General features: G+C 32.5%; 1 protein-coding gene and 1 long non-coding RNA gene across 6 annotated transcripts in view; one reads left to right on the top strand and one right to left on the bottom strand.

The window, feature by feature from the left end:
* LOC117159861 (uncharacterized) overlaps positions 1 to 15600 on the bottom strand; it is a 213852-nt gene that overhangs the window by 46473 nt on the left and 151779 nt on the right. For all 5 annotated transcript variants that reach the window (XM_033340035.2, XM_033340034.2, XM_033340037.2 and 2 more), the window contains exon 4: positions 3976 to 4189. In XM_033340035.2, coding sequence (XP_033195926.1) covers positions 3976 to 4189 — 214 coding nt within the window. The remainder of the gene's footprint in view (positions 1 to 3975; positions 4190 to 15600) is intronic.
* Positions 3607 to 5091, top strand: LOC117159872 (uncharacterized). Its single transcript, XR_004464657.2, has 3 exons — positions 3607 to 3748; positions 3848 to 3891; positions 3959 to 5091. It is a non-coding gene; the product is annotated as an uncharacterized LOC117159872 (long non-coding RNA).

The following is a 15600-nucleotide window of genomic DNA, read 5'->3' on the forward strand; positions in this document are numbered from 1 at the left end:
CTTGCATTCGATAATGAAGTAAACGTAAGTATTTCTTTCATCGATATTAACCCATTGCACTCGGCATTTTATTTCAATTTTGTTACCAACGCTTTTAAGTGTTTTATTTGAAATTTACTTGAACTAAAAATTAAGACAATTTAAATAAACAAAGGAAGAAACAAATTCACTTAAATACCAGTTTTATTCACACTATTGTTGTATTTTGTAATTTTTAAATGTATGATAATATCTTGAAGCAATTTCCAGGATTCAATCCAGGTTTTCTTTCGCACGTTTTACAAAAAAATGACGAGACAGAAAGAATGTCGAGTTGGAATCGAGAAAGGAGCTCCTGAGATAAAAACTGATGTCGAATCATACTCGACATAGGAGTGCATAGAGTTAAATCGCAAAGTTAAGTATTAAACATTAAAAGAAAGTAGGATTAAATGTTACGATTAATTCTTTTAATTAAATTTTACAATTAATTTCACCTTCATTTACAGTTTAATATTGCCTTAGTCTCGCCTCACCTTGCATTCGATAATAAAGTAAACGTAAGTATTTATTTCATCGATATTAAATCGCGAAGTTAAGTATTAAACACTAAAAGAAAGTAAGATTAAATGTTACAATTAATTTTTTAAATTAAATGTTACGATTAATTCTTTTAATTAATTGCTACAATTAATTTCACTTTCATTTACAGTTTAATATTTTCTTAGTCTCGCCTTACCTTGAATTCGATAATAAAGTAAACGTAAGTATTTATTTCGTCTATATTAAATCGCGAAGTTAAGTATTAAACACTAAAAGAAAGTAAGATTAAATGTTACAATTAATTTTTTACATTAAATGTTACGATTAATTCTTTTAATTAAATGCTACAATTAATTTCACTTTCATTTACTATTTAATATTGTCTTAATCTCGCCTTACCTTGAATTCGATAATAAAGTAAACGTAAGTATTTATTTCATCTATATTAAATCGCGAAGTTAAGTATTAAACACTAAAAGAAAGTAAGATTAAATGTTACAATTAATTTTTTAAATTAAATGTTACGATTAATTCTTTTAATTAAATGCTACAATTAATTTCACTTTCATTTACAGTTTAATATTGCCTTAATCTCGCCTTACCTTGTACTCAATAATGAATTAAACGTAAGTATTTATTTCATCGATATTAAATCGCGATGTTAAGTATTAAACACTAAAAGGAAGTAGAATTAAATGTTACGGTGAATATAAATTATTAATATTTGTATTTAATTATGAGATTTCGGCTTATAAAAATAATAGTTTAAGAATTGTGATATTTATGGAAGATGCAAGTCGTTTTATATTGTATACAGTTAAACAACTTGAGTATGATTATTGAATCAGAAATTAATCATGCTTTTGCTGATACGAATTTTATCATGCTCTCGTATATTCCTTCTGCAAACCTACTTATTTATCAAGTTTTCATTCTATAGAATATCCTTTGTTTCGACGTCGAAAAATTAATTGTTTCTGAACTGTAATGGTGTCCGTATGCTTCATTGAATATGTCGATGCATTATACATATCGCAATTATAATTCTAAGACACACTTTGATACAAACAACAAGATCTGAATCTGCGTTTTATTACGAAAAGATTTTATTATGTACGTGATGATACCAGCGGGAGTTGTTTTAAATATTAACAACGATGAATGTAACATTTGATGTTATTTTGTAATAGGAATACAATGTGCGTAGGAATATAATCGTTGTTGTTGATGATGTTTATGGGATGATTTAGCGGGAAGCAGTTACGAAATTTGAAGTTAAGAGACGCGTTTGAAGTGCTCGAATGTAAGATCAGAATAATAGTTGGAACATAAGACGGAAAGAAAACAAATGGCACAAAGTTGATTATGCAAATCAGAAATATATGAGAATTCTAATTACGTGCTAAGTTTGAAAAATTAAAATTAAAGCAACAATCAATTCTTTTTAATCTACAAACAGTTATTAAAAGAAATTGCTATACCTGAGAAATAATTTTATCCTCTTTAACTAATGTTAAACAATATGTATAAGAGAAATATTATTTCAAAGTTATTAAGGAAAAATTGACAGAATTTCTTTACAATTTTCGTGACTAATTTACCGTAAAATTAAGTTATAATAGGAAAATCCTTTACGAGATGTATGTGAATATTATTATAGAAAAAACATTTCATCGTCAACAATGGGGTGTCGCAATGGAGTCTGTGTTTAAATAAAAAACAAAATTTGAAGTCTGCTTAATGTTTTGCTTGAAAGATATTTTTAGTAACATTTTCAGGTGGATTATAATTAATGTTAGATAACATATATAACAGAAATATTATTGCAAAGCTGATATCGATAAAAATTCGCCAAGATTCTCGTGACAAATTTACAATAAAATCGACTTATAATAACAAAATCCTCTGCGAGATGCATATGAATACTGTGGTAGAAAAAACATTTCATTGCCAAGAATGGAGTGTCGCGATGAAGTCCACATTTTATTAAACAAAGGACAAAGCTTCAAGTCTTAGAGCTCTGTTCTGCTAACAAAATATCTCTCAGGTGGATTATTTTTAACAACAAAATTCTCACGTTAGTATAATAATTGAACGCTAATTTGTAAGCAGGAAAAATGAGAGAAGAAAATAACTCATAAAAAGAACCGAAAGATCTTCACGGCTTCTCTGAACTTTCAAAAACGTTTAGTTTCCAGCTACACATGAAATAATTCAAACGTCTCGTAATATGTTTATCCAAAGCAACTGGTAGATCCCCGAGGGAATCATTAGACACGGTACGCTAATAATTCGGTCGGAATTCGTTCAACTGCAAGCCCTGAAGCATGACTCGAACAGAACAAAAGAATGACGCGCCTGTTGCGCATTACTGACATTATGATCCAAATTAGCGGGTGATTAAAAGAGTCTGCTGTTATCTTTATTCCACTTGCAGCAAACATTTTAATGCACGTAATCGAATTTACAAGTTCAAGCTAACGAATAATTCAGTAGATAATGTAATTAGTTGCAGAAGAAACGTCGTGTAGTGTTAGATATTCGAACACAGAGTATTAGAATCTTTTACTTCCAGTGAAACTAACATAAAGCAAGCGAGATGTATATTATGCTTCCCTATTTTACCTGTGTATTATTATTATTATTGTTGTGCTATAATTTATTGTTAATGCGATTGTGTATTGTAATCTAGTCACTGATAATTAGACTATGGATTTTTAGACAATTTTCTATTTTTATGAACGAAACTAAAGTAACAGAACCTTTTTTTTTTAATATTTATTAAAATTACAATCAATTCTCACGTTGAGAATTTTCAGTAATTTTTCTGGCGTGGCGCAGTAACATGGCTAATTATTTATAATAAGTTAATACTTATTATAGATAAGTATAATTTGTAAGTAAGTATTATAAATAAGTAAATATTACTTAATTTAAATAACTAATTGAATCTATCGTTTAGGTCTAGCGGGTCTAGTGTCTCTTCAGCCTGCGGAAGTAACAGAATCTACACAAGAATTTGTTTCCTATAAAGTGTACCCTACTTTGAATATTTTACATGTTTTTGTACGTTATATGGAATTTATGGATTTTTGCATCTTCAAATTTATTAAAAATCTACAGTCTATTAACAGATAATAAAGTAAGCAAGGTCCATTAATAAGATGAAGTGAATATGACGCTGATCTTCGTGACGTAATGTGTTCCTCATGTGTCAAATCAAATGGTAAAACGCCAATAAAATGAAAAAACGAATAATTAACTTTTGCTCTGTGCCTTTGTTTCTCACGCATTTATAACGCTTTTTTTACTAATCCTCCTTCAGAGCTATCGCACGTCAAAGTCAAAGAATATCACAAAAATTGTTCTGTAAGTGGTAGAATAATATAATCGTTTGCGAGGATTAAATAAGTAAATAAATTTGGTGAATAAATAGGGCAGATTGAAACTCACCTAACCGAGCCCGAGGTGACCAAAAATGGCATAGGTGTTGGGCATGGGCTCAATGGCGAACTGCTGACTGAACTACGAGTGCTGCTTAACACAGAATGTGGACATTGTGGTGGACCGCCATGTGCACCGGAAGATGCGTTTCCACCTTTGCTGGAGGAACGTCCCTTCAGGCAGGGGATTTTCGACCAACCGCTAACATCGTTGCCCGACAAGCCTGTGAACAAATACGTTGATCGATCGTACTATGCAGGTGATAGCAATTTCACTGTATGCATTAGCATTGCACAGGATTTAGAGCGTCTGGGCGGCTGCTCCATTTAGTGTAGCGCTTTGGCATACGAGATGTACGCTTCGAGCGTTTATTTAGGGACACTTGATCAATTAATCTGTAAGATACATATTGATAAAATTGTGTTGGCGAGCATCTACCTCCGAAGCAAATGTTCATTTCATGTAGTTAATTAATATCGAATACGATGAAAATAAGTACGTTATACGCGGTCATCTGTTTGTGGCGAATAAGAGCGAACAATAACGTTGCCAAAGGCATTTACACGTTTTCACAATACAAACGCGAAAACCGAAAATCTGATGCCGATCGTTTCGACTGGTTTGGAAGTTTTAGAGTTAAAATAGGAAGGAAGAATAAAGATTTGGAATAAATAGTTGCTTAATAGTAGATCTATCACACCAGTCAAATTGACTGGTTTTATAATTTTATTTTAAAATTCCTACTTCATGTTCTATTTTTCCCCTCAGTGGTCTAATGACTTTTGCGACGATAACTAAAAGAATAATATAATGAGTTTTATTTTGTTTTTTATGTATTTCGTATCAAGGCTACTTATACCAATACCAGTCAAAGTGTAAAAGGGTCCTGTAATCTGTTTATCGAACCCCAATTAACCAGTTTTCTCTTTTTGTACAACTTGCCACGCGTTTTGAAAATTTTTACTGCGTATCATTCGATATGACGATATCAGTTATAAGAAAAATTCCAGATCGATCGCTAGATCGCTAAATGTTAACAATAGAAACGCCACAGCAGTCAAAATGACTGGTTCTACAATTTTATAAATGTGTCAACCCTCATTTAGAGATTCCGGATGGATTAATTAGTAATACAAAAAATGTACTACATAACATGGAATTTCTTTTGTAAGAAAGTGATAAATCGATAAATATAAAAATATTTTATTATTACGTATTTTTTTTTAAAAGACCAGTCATTTTGACTGGTTTTGACATAAATAGCTTGGTATTAACTATCGGTAGTTCTAGTGTTAAACTAATTTCTTATTTTCATTTTTCATAGCAAAATGAAATGAATCATTCCTAAACACGAATGTTCATTTTGATTGGCAATTTTAAATAAAGTAACAAATAATTTAATTTCATTACTAATTGAAATTCTAGTTGAAATAGAATCCCTTTTGATGGGATCTGAAGTCCAGACTCGACTCGAGGCTGCGCGTTCTACACCAGGGAGCTTCTTGTAAATCTTTGTTGGATTAAGTTACGTTAACATAATACCAATGTATAGCAGATATATACATAGATATTATTAAAATACGTATAACAAGTTTGAATTCACAGAATTGTGTTTTATAATATCACAGCATACGGTGTGAAAATTCTCCTCATCTCAATTACCTTCACAATAACATTTGCGTTTCTCATACAGTTGACAGAATCAGAAATTATTTCACGTCACATTTATTCACATAAATAATAAAATAATTGTCATATAATTATAACAAATAAAATGACATATTGTCGAACTAATTGCTTGTTAGATGTCGTATTTCGACTTTGCCTAACTTTATTCCGAGTATGGTCACGCTGACCTTTTCTGCTTATTATCGGGATTTTGTCATTAGGTAATAATGACAAAATCCGCAATCACTTAGTTGCCAACCCAATAAAACCAACGGTTTGCGTCACGTTTACGAAACGGATAAAACACGTGCGATTTTCGAGAATTCCGATATTTTAATTAAGCGCGTCATTAGTTTTAGAGTGAGCAGAATCGCTGGAAATGTCAACAGTATTTTATATGCTTGTTGACGTAATAACATTTATTATACATTTATTTTTCGGGTCGTAAATTCGGTGTACAATGAACATATATATGACATCTGAACTAACGGACTTTTTAATTACCGTTGATTGGTATATGGACACCTGGCGTGTCTGTTTTCGACGGGAGGCATCTGTGCAAAGCGTCAACGACTCTGATAAAAAAACGCCTCAAAAAAAAAAAAAAAAAAAATTGTTTGTAGATTCGGCAGGAATATTTTTCCATGCGACAAAATTTTAACCAAAGCATATCCAAGTCCATTCACAAGAATATTTTATCGCAGAAACAATGCATACGAATTGAATAAATTTACAAACCGAATGAAACTAAGATAATAAAAATAAGAATGTTGGAATATTTTGTTTCTACGTTAAAAGTGTAAACCACATAAATATGGATTTAACAATGTTGGAGTGGACATGTCAGAGTTAACATTTTTAAGAATAGCAATGTAATGAAGCAAATTGGATATATTACAGATGAATTATTTAGTTACAATAAAGTGATGCGAACAATGTTCAGTTAATTTCAAGAGTAATCGCCATAATTATTTTGTGTTCAAAGCAATATAGTGGCTAAAGTAGGGAAGCGTATTCAACGCGATATCAAATTCCCTTGTTAATTAAAACTTTGTTACAATAATCGAAGGAGAAACACGAATTTGGTGATATAATTTATTACCCGATAATTAATTAAATTTTTCCAAAATATTCGATAATAAACCTGTAAAAGGAGTTGCCTAGATACGGAAAATAAATCAACTAAAAGCCAATCCCTTTGAAACGAAGTTAGCCAAACTGTACAAACAGTAGAACGACATAGTAGCAAAGATACTTTTATCTATACACATTTAAGAAACTACAGCCGACTGTGCATACATTGTATGGGCTTTATTTTTTCAAGTTAGAAACTACTTTATTTTACGCTAAAAAAAAAAAATCAAAAAAGCAAAAATCACCAGCAGCTGCATAGAGATACGTTATTATAAAAATCAGAGACAAAAGCTGGCAAAAATCACAGGAAAAGCTGGCAAAAATCACGGGCAAAAGCTGGCCAAAAATCACAGGTAAAAGCTGGCAAGCAACTCGCGTTACAAACTGCATACGAAGTATTATCCGTGTGCGTTCTAGTTGCGCGCTCTGGATAATTCGCAGCCATAAATTATTCATAAAAAGTATCGCAACGTGCTAATTTTACGATATCGTGTTCCTCGTTATGCGGAGTGCTTGCTAATAAAACGTCTGCTCGGCAAGTTGCAAAATTTCCCTAACGTAGGAAGTCGAGACGAGGCGCGCGAACGTGCGAGCGACCTTGACCGCAGAAGGTCGAAGGTTTTCGCCTAACGTAGAATGTGAAACGCTGCTGGTGGTCGTGGTGAACGGTAGCAAGAGTGGTTGTTGGCGTTCACCGCGAAACCTCCACTTATCGCTAACAAAGGCCAAGCCTTCCGTGTAACTCGGATGAGGGCTTGAGCTTTAATGGCTTGCGACCTGTTTCTTTCCTGCGTTTTTAGCTGAAGAATCGCGAAAAACTCGTAATTATTTCAGCAAGACGGCATTACCATTAATTATTTCTTCACATTATTTTCTTCACATTTTGATCACACGTGTTATATTTGTCGGATTAATTCAAACAGTCATTCGAGAAATATTATTTTCCAGCTGAGCTACCGTGTACTTTTATTAATATACCACGGGAAATAACGAGTTATCTTTTTTCAAAGAAATATCTTTTGGCTTTGTTGCTTTTGGTTATTGTAAATACAAAAGAAATATTATTAATGATATGGGGATGATAGGAATAGTAATACTGTGGCAACAAATTGCTAATTAACTTAATCTTGTTTTAATTTCAAGGGGAAACGTGCCGGATTGAATTATTTTGGATATAATTAACAAGAGAACAGCTGGATGTTAAAATATGAAAAAGTATATAATTGAAGTAACATTTGTAGGTAAAAATGGCACAATATTTTACGTTGTTTTTATGCTATGTACGAGAATTGATATTAAATTGCAACTTATTTGTCGTAGAAATTTTAATATCTACTTTTTATTTCTTTCAGTTCGTATAATTCAGAAAATATGAATTTCGATAATTGAAAAGATTTGAACTTGATTATTTTCAATAGTACAATATGCGATTTGAAGGTGAAATTGCTATTTATTGATATTTCATCAATATTACCAACGACTCGTTTTATTTGCAACACAAAAATTGAATCGTATTAAATTATTAGTCATATTTTTAAATAAAAACAATTTATCCACTTTTTGTCCTAAATTCTTTATCGTTCAAAATGCAAGGCAAAACTAATCACTGCTGCGAAATGTTATGTATTCAATACAGTTTATATTTGTTACTATTTGTTACTATTATATTGTTACCTGTATACAATACAGTTTATATTTGTTACTATGTTTATATTTGTATTATATTTGTTACTGTATATAATACTGTATTATATACAGTTTATATTGTTACTATGCGCGAGTTTTCACGCGTTAAATACATCTCACGCGCATAATTCGTGTTGTATCAATATTATTCAACAATTGCATCGTTTCTTTCATGTAGAAATACAGATTCAGTTATGCGAAAATGATATACTATAAAATGATATACTGAGAATTTTTATTCACGCTTGCTGATACTTTGTAGTACTTTGACAAGTCACAATTTCTTTTCTTTTCTATATTGTTTTTGTTTTCTACAGAACGGTACAAGGAAAATAATGATCCATACCGTTGTTTTATACTTATTATAGAGACAGTTAAGTTTCGTCCTTTTATTATTTGAAAACACGTGGTGTCGTAAAATGTTGAAATGGAACAGGTGATACAGTTCTTAATTTCAACAAATTTTGTAAATATTATCTACCACCAATAAGCAGAGGAGATATTTAAACCATAATTACTTTATATCCTAACATGCGTTATCGAAATTAGTATAACTCTGTTAAAAATGCTAGAGATTGCGAGAAATTGTGATTTATGCGAAGTTTCGACGTAAATCAAAATTTTGTTAATGTTAAAAATGCTAGAGATTGCGAGGAATTGTGATTCATAAGAAGTTTCGACGTAAATCAAAATTTTGTTAATGTTAAAAATGCTAGAGATTGCGAGGAATTGCGATTTATAAGAAATTTCGACGTAAATTAAAATTTTGTTAATGTTAAAAATGCTAGAGATTGCGAGGAATTGCGATTTATAAGAAATTTCGACGTAAATTAAAATTTTGTTAATGTTAAAAATGCTACAGATTGCGAGGAATTGCGATTTATAAGAAATTTTAACGTAAATTAAAATTTTGTTAATGTTAAAAATGCTAAAGATTGCGAGGAATTGCGATTTATAAGAAGTTTCGACGTAAATTAAAATTTTGTTAATATTAAAAATACTAGAGATTGCGAGGAATTCCGATTTATAAGAAATTTTGACGTAAATCAAAATTTTGTTAATGTTAAAAATGCTAAAGATTGCGAGGAATTGCGATTTATGCGAAGTTTCGACGTAAATCAAAATTTTGTTAATGTTAAAAATGCTAGAGATTGCGAGGAATTGTGATTCATAAGAAGTTTTAACGTAAATCAAAATTTTGTTAATGTTAAAAATGCTAGAGATTGCGGGAAATTGTAATTCATAAGAAGCTTTGACGTAAGTCAAAATTTTGTCAATGTTAAAAATGCTAAAGATTGCGAGGAATTGCGATTTATAAGAAATTTCGACGTAAATTAAAATTTTGTTAATGTTAAAAATGCTAGAGATTGCGAGGAATTGCGATTCATAAGAAGTTTCGACGTAAATTAAAATTTTGTTAATGTTAAAAATGCTAGAGATTGCGAGGAATTGCGATTTATAAGAAATTTCGACGTAAATCAAAATTTTGTCAATGTTAAAAATGCTAAAGATTGCGAGGAATTGCGATTTATAAGAAATTTCGACGTAAATTAAAATTTTGTTAATGTTAAAAATGCTAGAGATTGCGAGAAATTGTGATTTATGCGAAGTTTCGACGTAAATTAAAATTTTGTTAATGTTAAAAATGCTAGAGATTGCGGGAAATTGTAATTTATAAAAAGCTCTGACGTATATCAACATTTTGTTAATAATTTCTATAGTATCCTTCATTTGCATCTTCAATAGTTTGAAAAACAGTTAAATAACCGAAGGAATAGACCGAGAACCGACTGCAGCAGCTTGTAAAGCTCAGATTTAAATTAAAAACCGGCTGCATGTTAATTTGAATGCAATATATTTCTGCATATAATCGGTTGTAGGAAAACTACTGTAAAGAAGGTGATGAAAAGTCCCAGTCTTGGAAAAATATGTATATTGGCATTATTCCGAGAACGAGCAGATTCAAACTCCCATGTGCCTTCTTCAGAGAACGATAAAAGTTGAGAGAAAATAGATGTGGATGACCCTATGCGAACGTGGCTGAGATTTCCTTCTCAATACATTCGAGGACCACACAGTGAAGCTTCGCCCGGGCAATCAACAAAAGTACGACTTCCTGAAGGCGTGATAGAAAGTCGGATATCTGAGTGGATGTTCACTCGTGTATACAACATTCTAGTATGTGCCCACACAGCAGATTTAAACAAATTCTCAGTGCATCGTACATACACAGCTGCTACTAATTTTCAAGATATTTAAAATATCATTTTAGCTTTCCCCGTTTAAAAAATAGACGCGCGAAAAAATTAAAACTTGTTACATTATAATATTAATCAAATTATAATAACTATATTATTATAAGATCGAAGCATAGGTTTTTAAGATTTCAAAATGTGTGTGAAACATATACGACCGGGTAATTATGCGAATAAATTAAAGTCTTACGACTGCATTGCGGATGTTTAATGGAATTTCATATTTTTTACCAACGTAATCAGAGAAATGGAATTTAGGTAGAAATTTGTTTCGTCTACTAAATATAATAGCGAGCGCTCTACTTTGAATATCATAAATATTTTTGCAGTACGTGTTACACGTGCTCTGTAAATTCTTGGAACCTTAAATTTCCCAAAAATCTGCATGATAACATGATGATAATAATGTAGGAATGTTATATTATTAGTTTGTAGGTAACAGTATGATTTATACAATATCGTTTGCACTCGCACGAAATCGAATACAATACCCCGTTTCACGTATTCGTTACTCACTACTTCTACGACACAACGACACAATGATCTTCACACGACAACGATAAATTCAACTCTGACCCTTTCAACTATCGTTACAATGTTTTCCATGCTCACTTTTTCCTAGACATACCTTGGTAACGCTCACAACGCTCTTTGACAATGTCAACATATTTTGACAACGCTAATAAACAATTACCCCTCACGCCACGTTCTTCCCTGACGTCACACTATGCCACAATAATAACAAACATTGTTGTTATTACTATAACATAATGTGTTATAGGATAGTTCAATTGTACTACGTATATGGTTTATCCAGACACTTTATTCCATTCACGATAATAATATTTGAAATATATTGAAAATGTGCAATGATGTTAATGGTAAATTAATAAGCAGAATATACAGGGTGGTTGGTAATTGGTGGTACAAGCGGAAAGGGGGTGAAAAAGAAGTCGAAAATATAGAATAACAATTTTTCGTTTGAGGCTCTGTTTTCGAGAAAATCGACTTTGAATTTTCGCTCGGTACGCGTGCACTTTATCACGTCTCGTTATAACGCATCTCACTGTAGATCGCTGTCTCGATGGAAAAATTAAAAAAAAAGAAAAAAACATTTTTATTCTATATCTTCGACTTCTTTTTTCGCGTAGAATCACCCCCTTTCCGCTTGTACCGCCAGTTACCAACCACCCTGTATAACATTTATCTTGCTGTGAAGTCGACCGAGTGAAAATTAAAATTGTTCACGAACAAATTTGTCAATATTACGTTACAATTACATGCATGATTTATCACGTTTTCAAACATTCACATCATACATCAATTTTAGACATCGTTGTGTAAAGTACGTACAGTTGTCTGCATGTCTTTCTGATTTAGAAATATTAAGATAGTAAGTAATGTCACGTTAGTTTTCATTTCATCAACATTTTCACTTGCAATTTGTTCTCAATCAATTTACATTACCGAGCTCTGCCTTATGACGCGCAGTCCAAAGAGAAATCCAAAAGATTTGCTTCATACTTTCTTTTACTATTATTCACCTTTCTACTATCGCTATACTATACAACTTTTTATTATCATTCAAACTAACATCTCTATATAACTGCAACCTAGATTCTACAGTTTCATGAAGATTGATGATGTAGAAACGTTTCTAGCACTATGATTTGTATAGTCTACTACCGTAAAGTGTCTGTTATTATTAAACACTTATTAAGTAAGTCACTTTATCTCTACGATTCTCGATAATATCGCGTTTATTTTATTACATCAATTCGCTGCTTTGCTCTTAACGCTTTTACAGACAGTTGTAAAATAGTACTGGGTCGTCCGAAAAGTTTCTTTCGTTTTATAAGGAAACAATGGATGCACAACATTTTCCTTTTTATATTGTATCGAATAACATATGATTCATTTTGTTCTATCAAAATAAAGATCACAACGTTCGACAGATTAGGTTTCGTGTTTGTATAAAGATGCATCGTTGTAAAACACGTGTCTGTAAAAGAAAGACACTATTCGACAACCTGATAATTCGTGATTCATTCAATCATTCACATTCATAATAATCCATAATATTCACAATATTCGTAATAAAAATGTATTTCAGGAAACCGGTCAAGATTTCGAAACTGGTGTGTCATTTTTCATACCAATTAGGATCCGCATATGTTATTTTCAATAAACAAATTTTCGACGCTTGTATTTTATTTCGCGCGACTTCTTCAAAACTTATAAATCAATTAAATTCGAATTAAATCTAAATTGAAAGAGCTGGAGCCGCCTTTAGCCGGCTTACGAGAATCATCGATCTACTGGAACAAGACAGCCGTAGCCGTTTCAGTTTAAACTCCATTCAAATTTAATCAGTTTTGAAAAAATCGCGAGAAACGAAATATCAGGTTGTCCGAAAAGTTTCTTTCGTTTTATAACGAAATGATAGATACACAACGTTTTTATTATTTTTTATAATTTTATTCGATCCACTTTTTGATCCATTTTGTTCCAACAGAACAAATGTACGCCTATTATTCCCTTACAAGGCGAAAGAAACTTTTCAGACAACCTGACATAGTTTTACATTACCATAATAATACACATCTCTTCTATTATTATTTTTCAAGCTGCCAAAGTAGAATAAAAACGTAATCTATTACTTTCCCATGGTACTCGCGATCTGTCCGACCCAACACGACTTTCCATTCTTCGCGTTCCCGACCGTAGAAAGTTTTCGCCAAAAAAAGCGACGAGAAAACGAAGCAGAGCAAACGATGGCTCGCCCAATAAGTCGATAGCATCGTATCGAGCGGATCGGCTGCGCAATAAGAGCCGAAGAAATAGGCTTCAAGTTCCGCGTATTGGAAAACCACTCGCAGGAGGGTGGGCAAAATCGCGGAATGAGGATTTCTTTGATACAAACAGAACCGAGGTGTATATAACAGTCTGTATCGTTCTTCCACTATCGTCGAAGTCCTTATACCTCAATAAGTTCGTTCCATTACAAGATCAGATACCTCGGTTCGAGGTAGGACTTATCGCTGGTCAACCGTGGCTGATTGTGAGAATATCGATACAAATACAATCTCGGTTTGTTAAGACTTTTAATTCGATCCATTCGATAGTCGTGTAATCAATTTCGTGGAAATTGAAGGAAGAAGGTTTCTCATCGAGACAATTATTTTACTTCTATCGATGATTCAACTACTCAGTCGTGCGACTGGTAAAAAGTAAAACTAAAAGCTGATGACGAAAGCGGAGATTAAACTGCGGATATTAACCCTTTCACGGTTGGTGTCGCGTACGATCGACGGTGTATTTTAACAAATTACTATCCAAGTAATTAAACGATAGACGCGCTCTCTTCTTTGTTCGAACTTGGTTTTAACGTTGCTTCGATATTGAACGTTGGCAACGCTACATAGTTCTTTGCTTGTATCGAAATTGCCAACTAAAATTTGCTTATTCAGAATCTTTGGTTGAATTTTGAAAATGAGCGGCGATATCGTGAGATTTATTACGTTTTCCTCGTTCCTGTCTTTGTCCGACAAAGTGTACAAAAGGACAAGCTTCTTATCTTACAATATTAATTTTTAACGGTTATCAAATTTTCGAACGATTTTCTCTGGGCTTCGGTATATTTTTTTTATTATTACTTAATTTGTACTTTAGAATTTGTCCAGGTGAACATTCGGTAAATTCGGTATATGAGTTTCGAGAGCTGTTTATGCAGTGGATGTCATCGGTAGAGATGGCGTGCAAAATCGCTAACAGCGATTTGTCACAGCGGCCGCAAATTCACGATCACGGTCGTGATATAACTTCATTGACGACCGTGATCCTGATTTATTTATCTTGATGGAATTTGCTCACTGTGATTTTAATTCTCCATCTTCATTGAATTATTTCTTACAGAACGTTTCGATATAGCTTGCACAAAGATATCTGCGTATAATGTAAGTTTAAGAACACGTTTCCTGCATAAAACACAAATTTATTTCATTTTAAGCAACCGGCTGTCACTTTTAAAGGAACGCGAAGAGATCACTGGTGATCATAGATACAGCATAAAATTACACAAGTTAGGAATTTTTAAAAAATATATGTTTCCTTGAAGATTCGCCTTCACAATATTTGAAAAAAAAAGAAGAAAAAAAGGTAAGGAAATAAAAAATATGCCGAGTGCAAAGAATCAAAAGACGAAAAAGAATTCAATTTTCTTTTCTCTGTCTCGCATCAGTGTTTTAAAGAGTAAAATACTAATTCTTCCTCTCGATTTCGAAGTCGTAATATTCACTAGATATCGTTGATATAAAATATACGGGTTATGTGACGCGCGCAGAGAACAGATGCTCTTCGCCGATCAGAAGCGATCAGGAAAAATCACAGTTTGTTGTGAAAAATCATAAAAATCATCGTGGTTGGAAACGAACGTGATTCACAAGTAGAAGTTCGTATCATCTCTGTTCATACTCTAAACTCAGCATAGAAAACAAACGAAAAATCTACAAAACGATAATAAAACCAATTTGGACGTGCGGAATACCGCTATGGGGTACAGCAGCAGTGAGCCACATAAATAAACTAGAGTCGCTACAATCGAAGATACTGAGAACAATAGTAAACGCCCCATGGTATGTCAGAAACGAGGATATATGCAAAGACTTAAAAATACCAACGGTCAAGGAAGAAATCGGCAGATACGCAGAAAAATACAAGGAAAGAACAGCAACACATCCAAACCAGCTGGCCGCTGAAGCGAGCAAAACTCACATAGAAAGAAGACAAAAAAGAAAACACCCCACTGACTTCACTAAAGAAATAAAATAGTCAAACTCGAAGATGGTATCCCGCTGAGGGTAGCCATCCACGTGTTATTTAGCAATTAAAT

Source organism: Bombus vancouverensis, chromosome 5, assembly GCF_051014615.1.
Source record: "Bombus vancouverensis nearcticus chromosome 5, iyBomVanc1_principal, whole genome shotgun sequence".
NCBI classification, from domain to species: domain Eukaryota; kingdom Metazoa; phylum Arthropoda; class Insecta; order Hymenoptera; family Apidae; genus Bombus; species Bombus vancouverensis.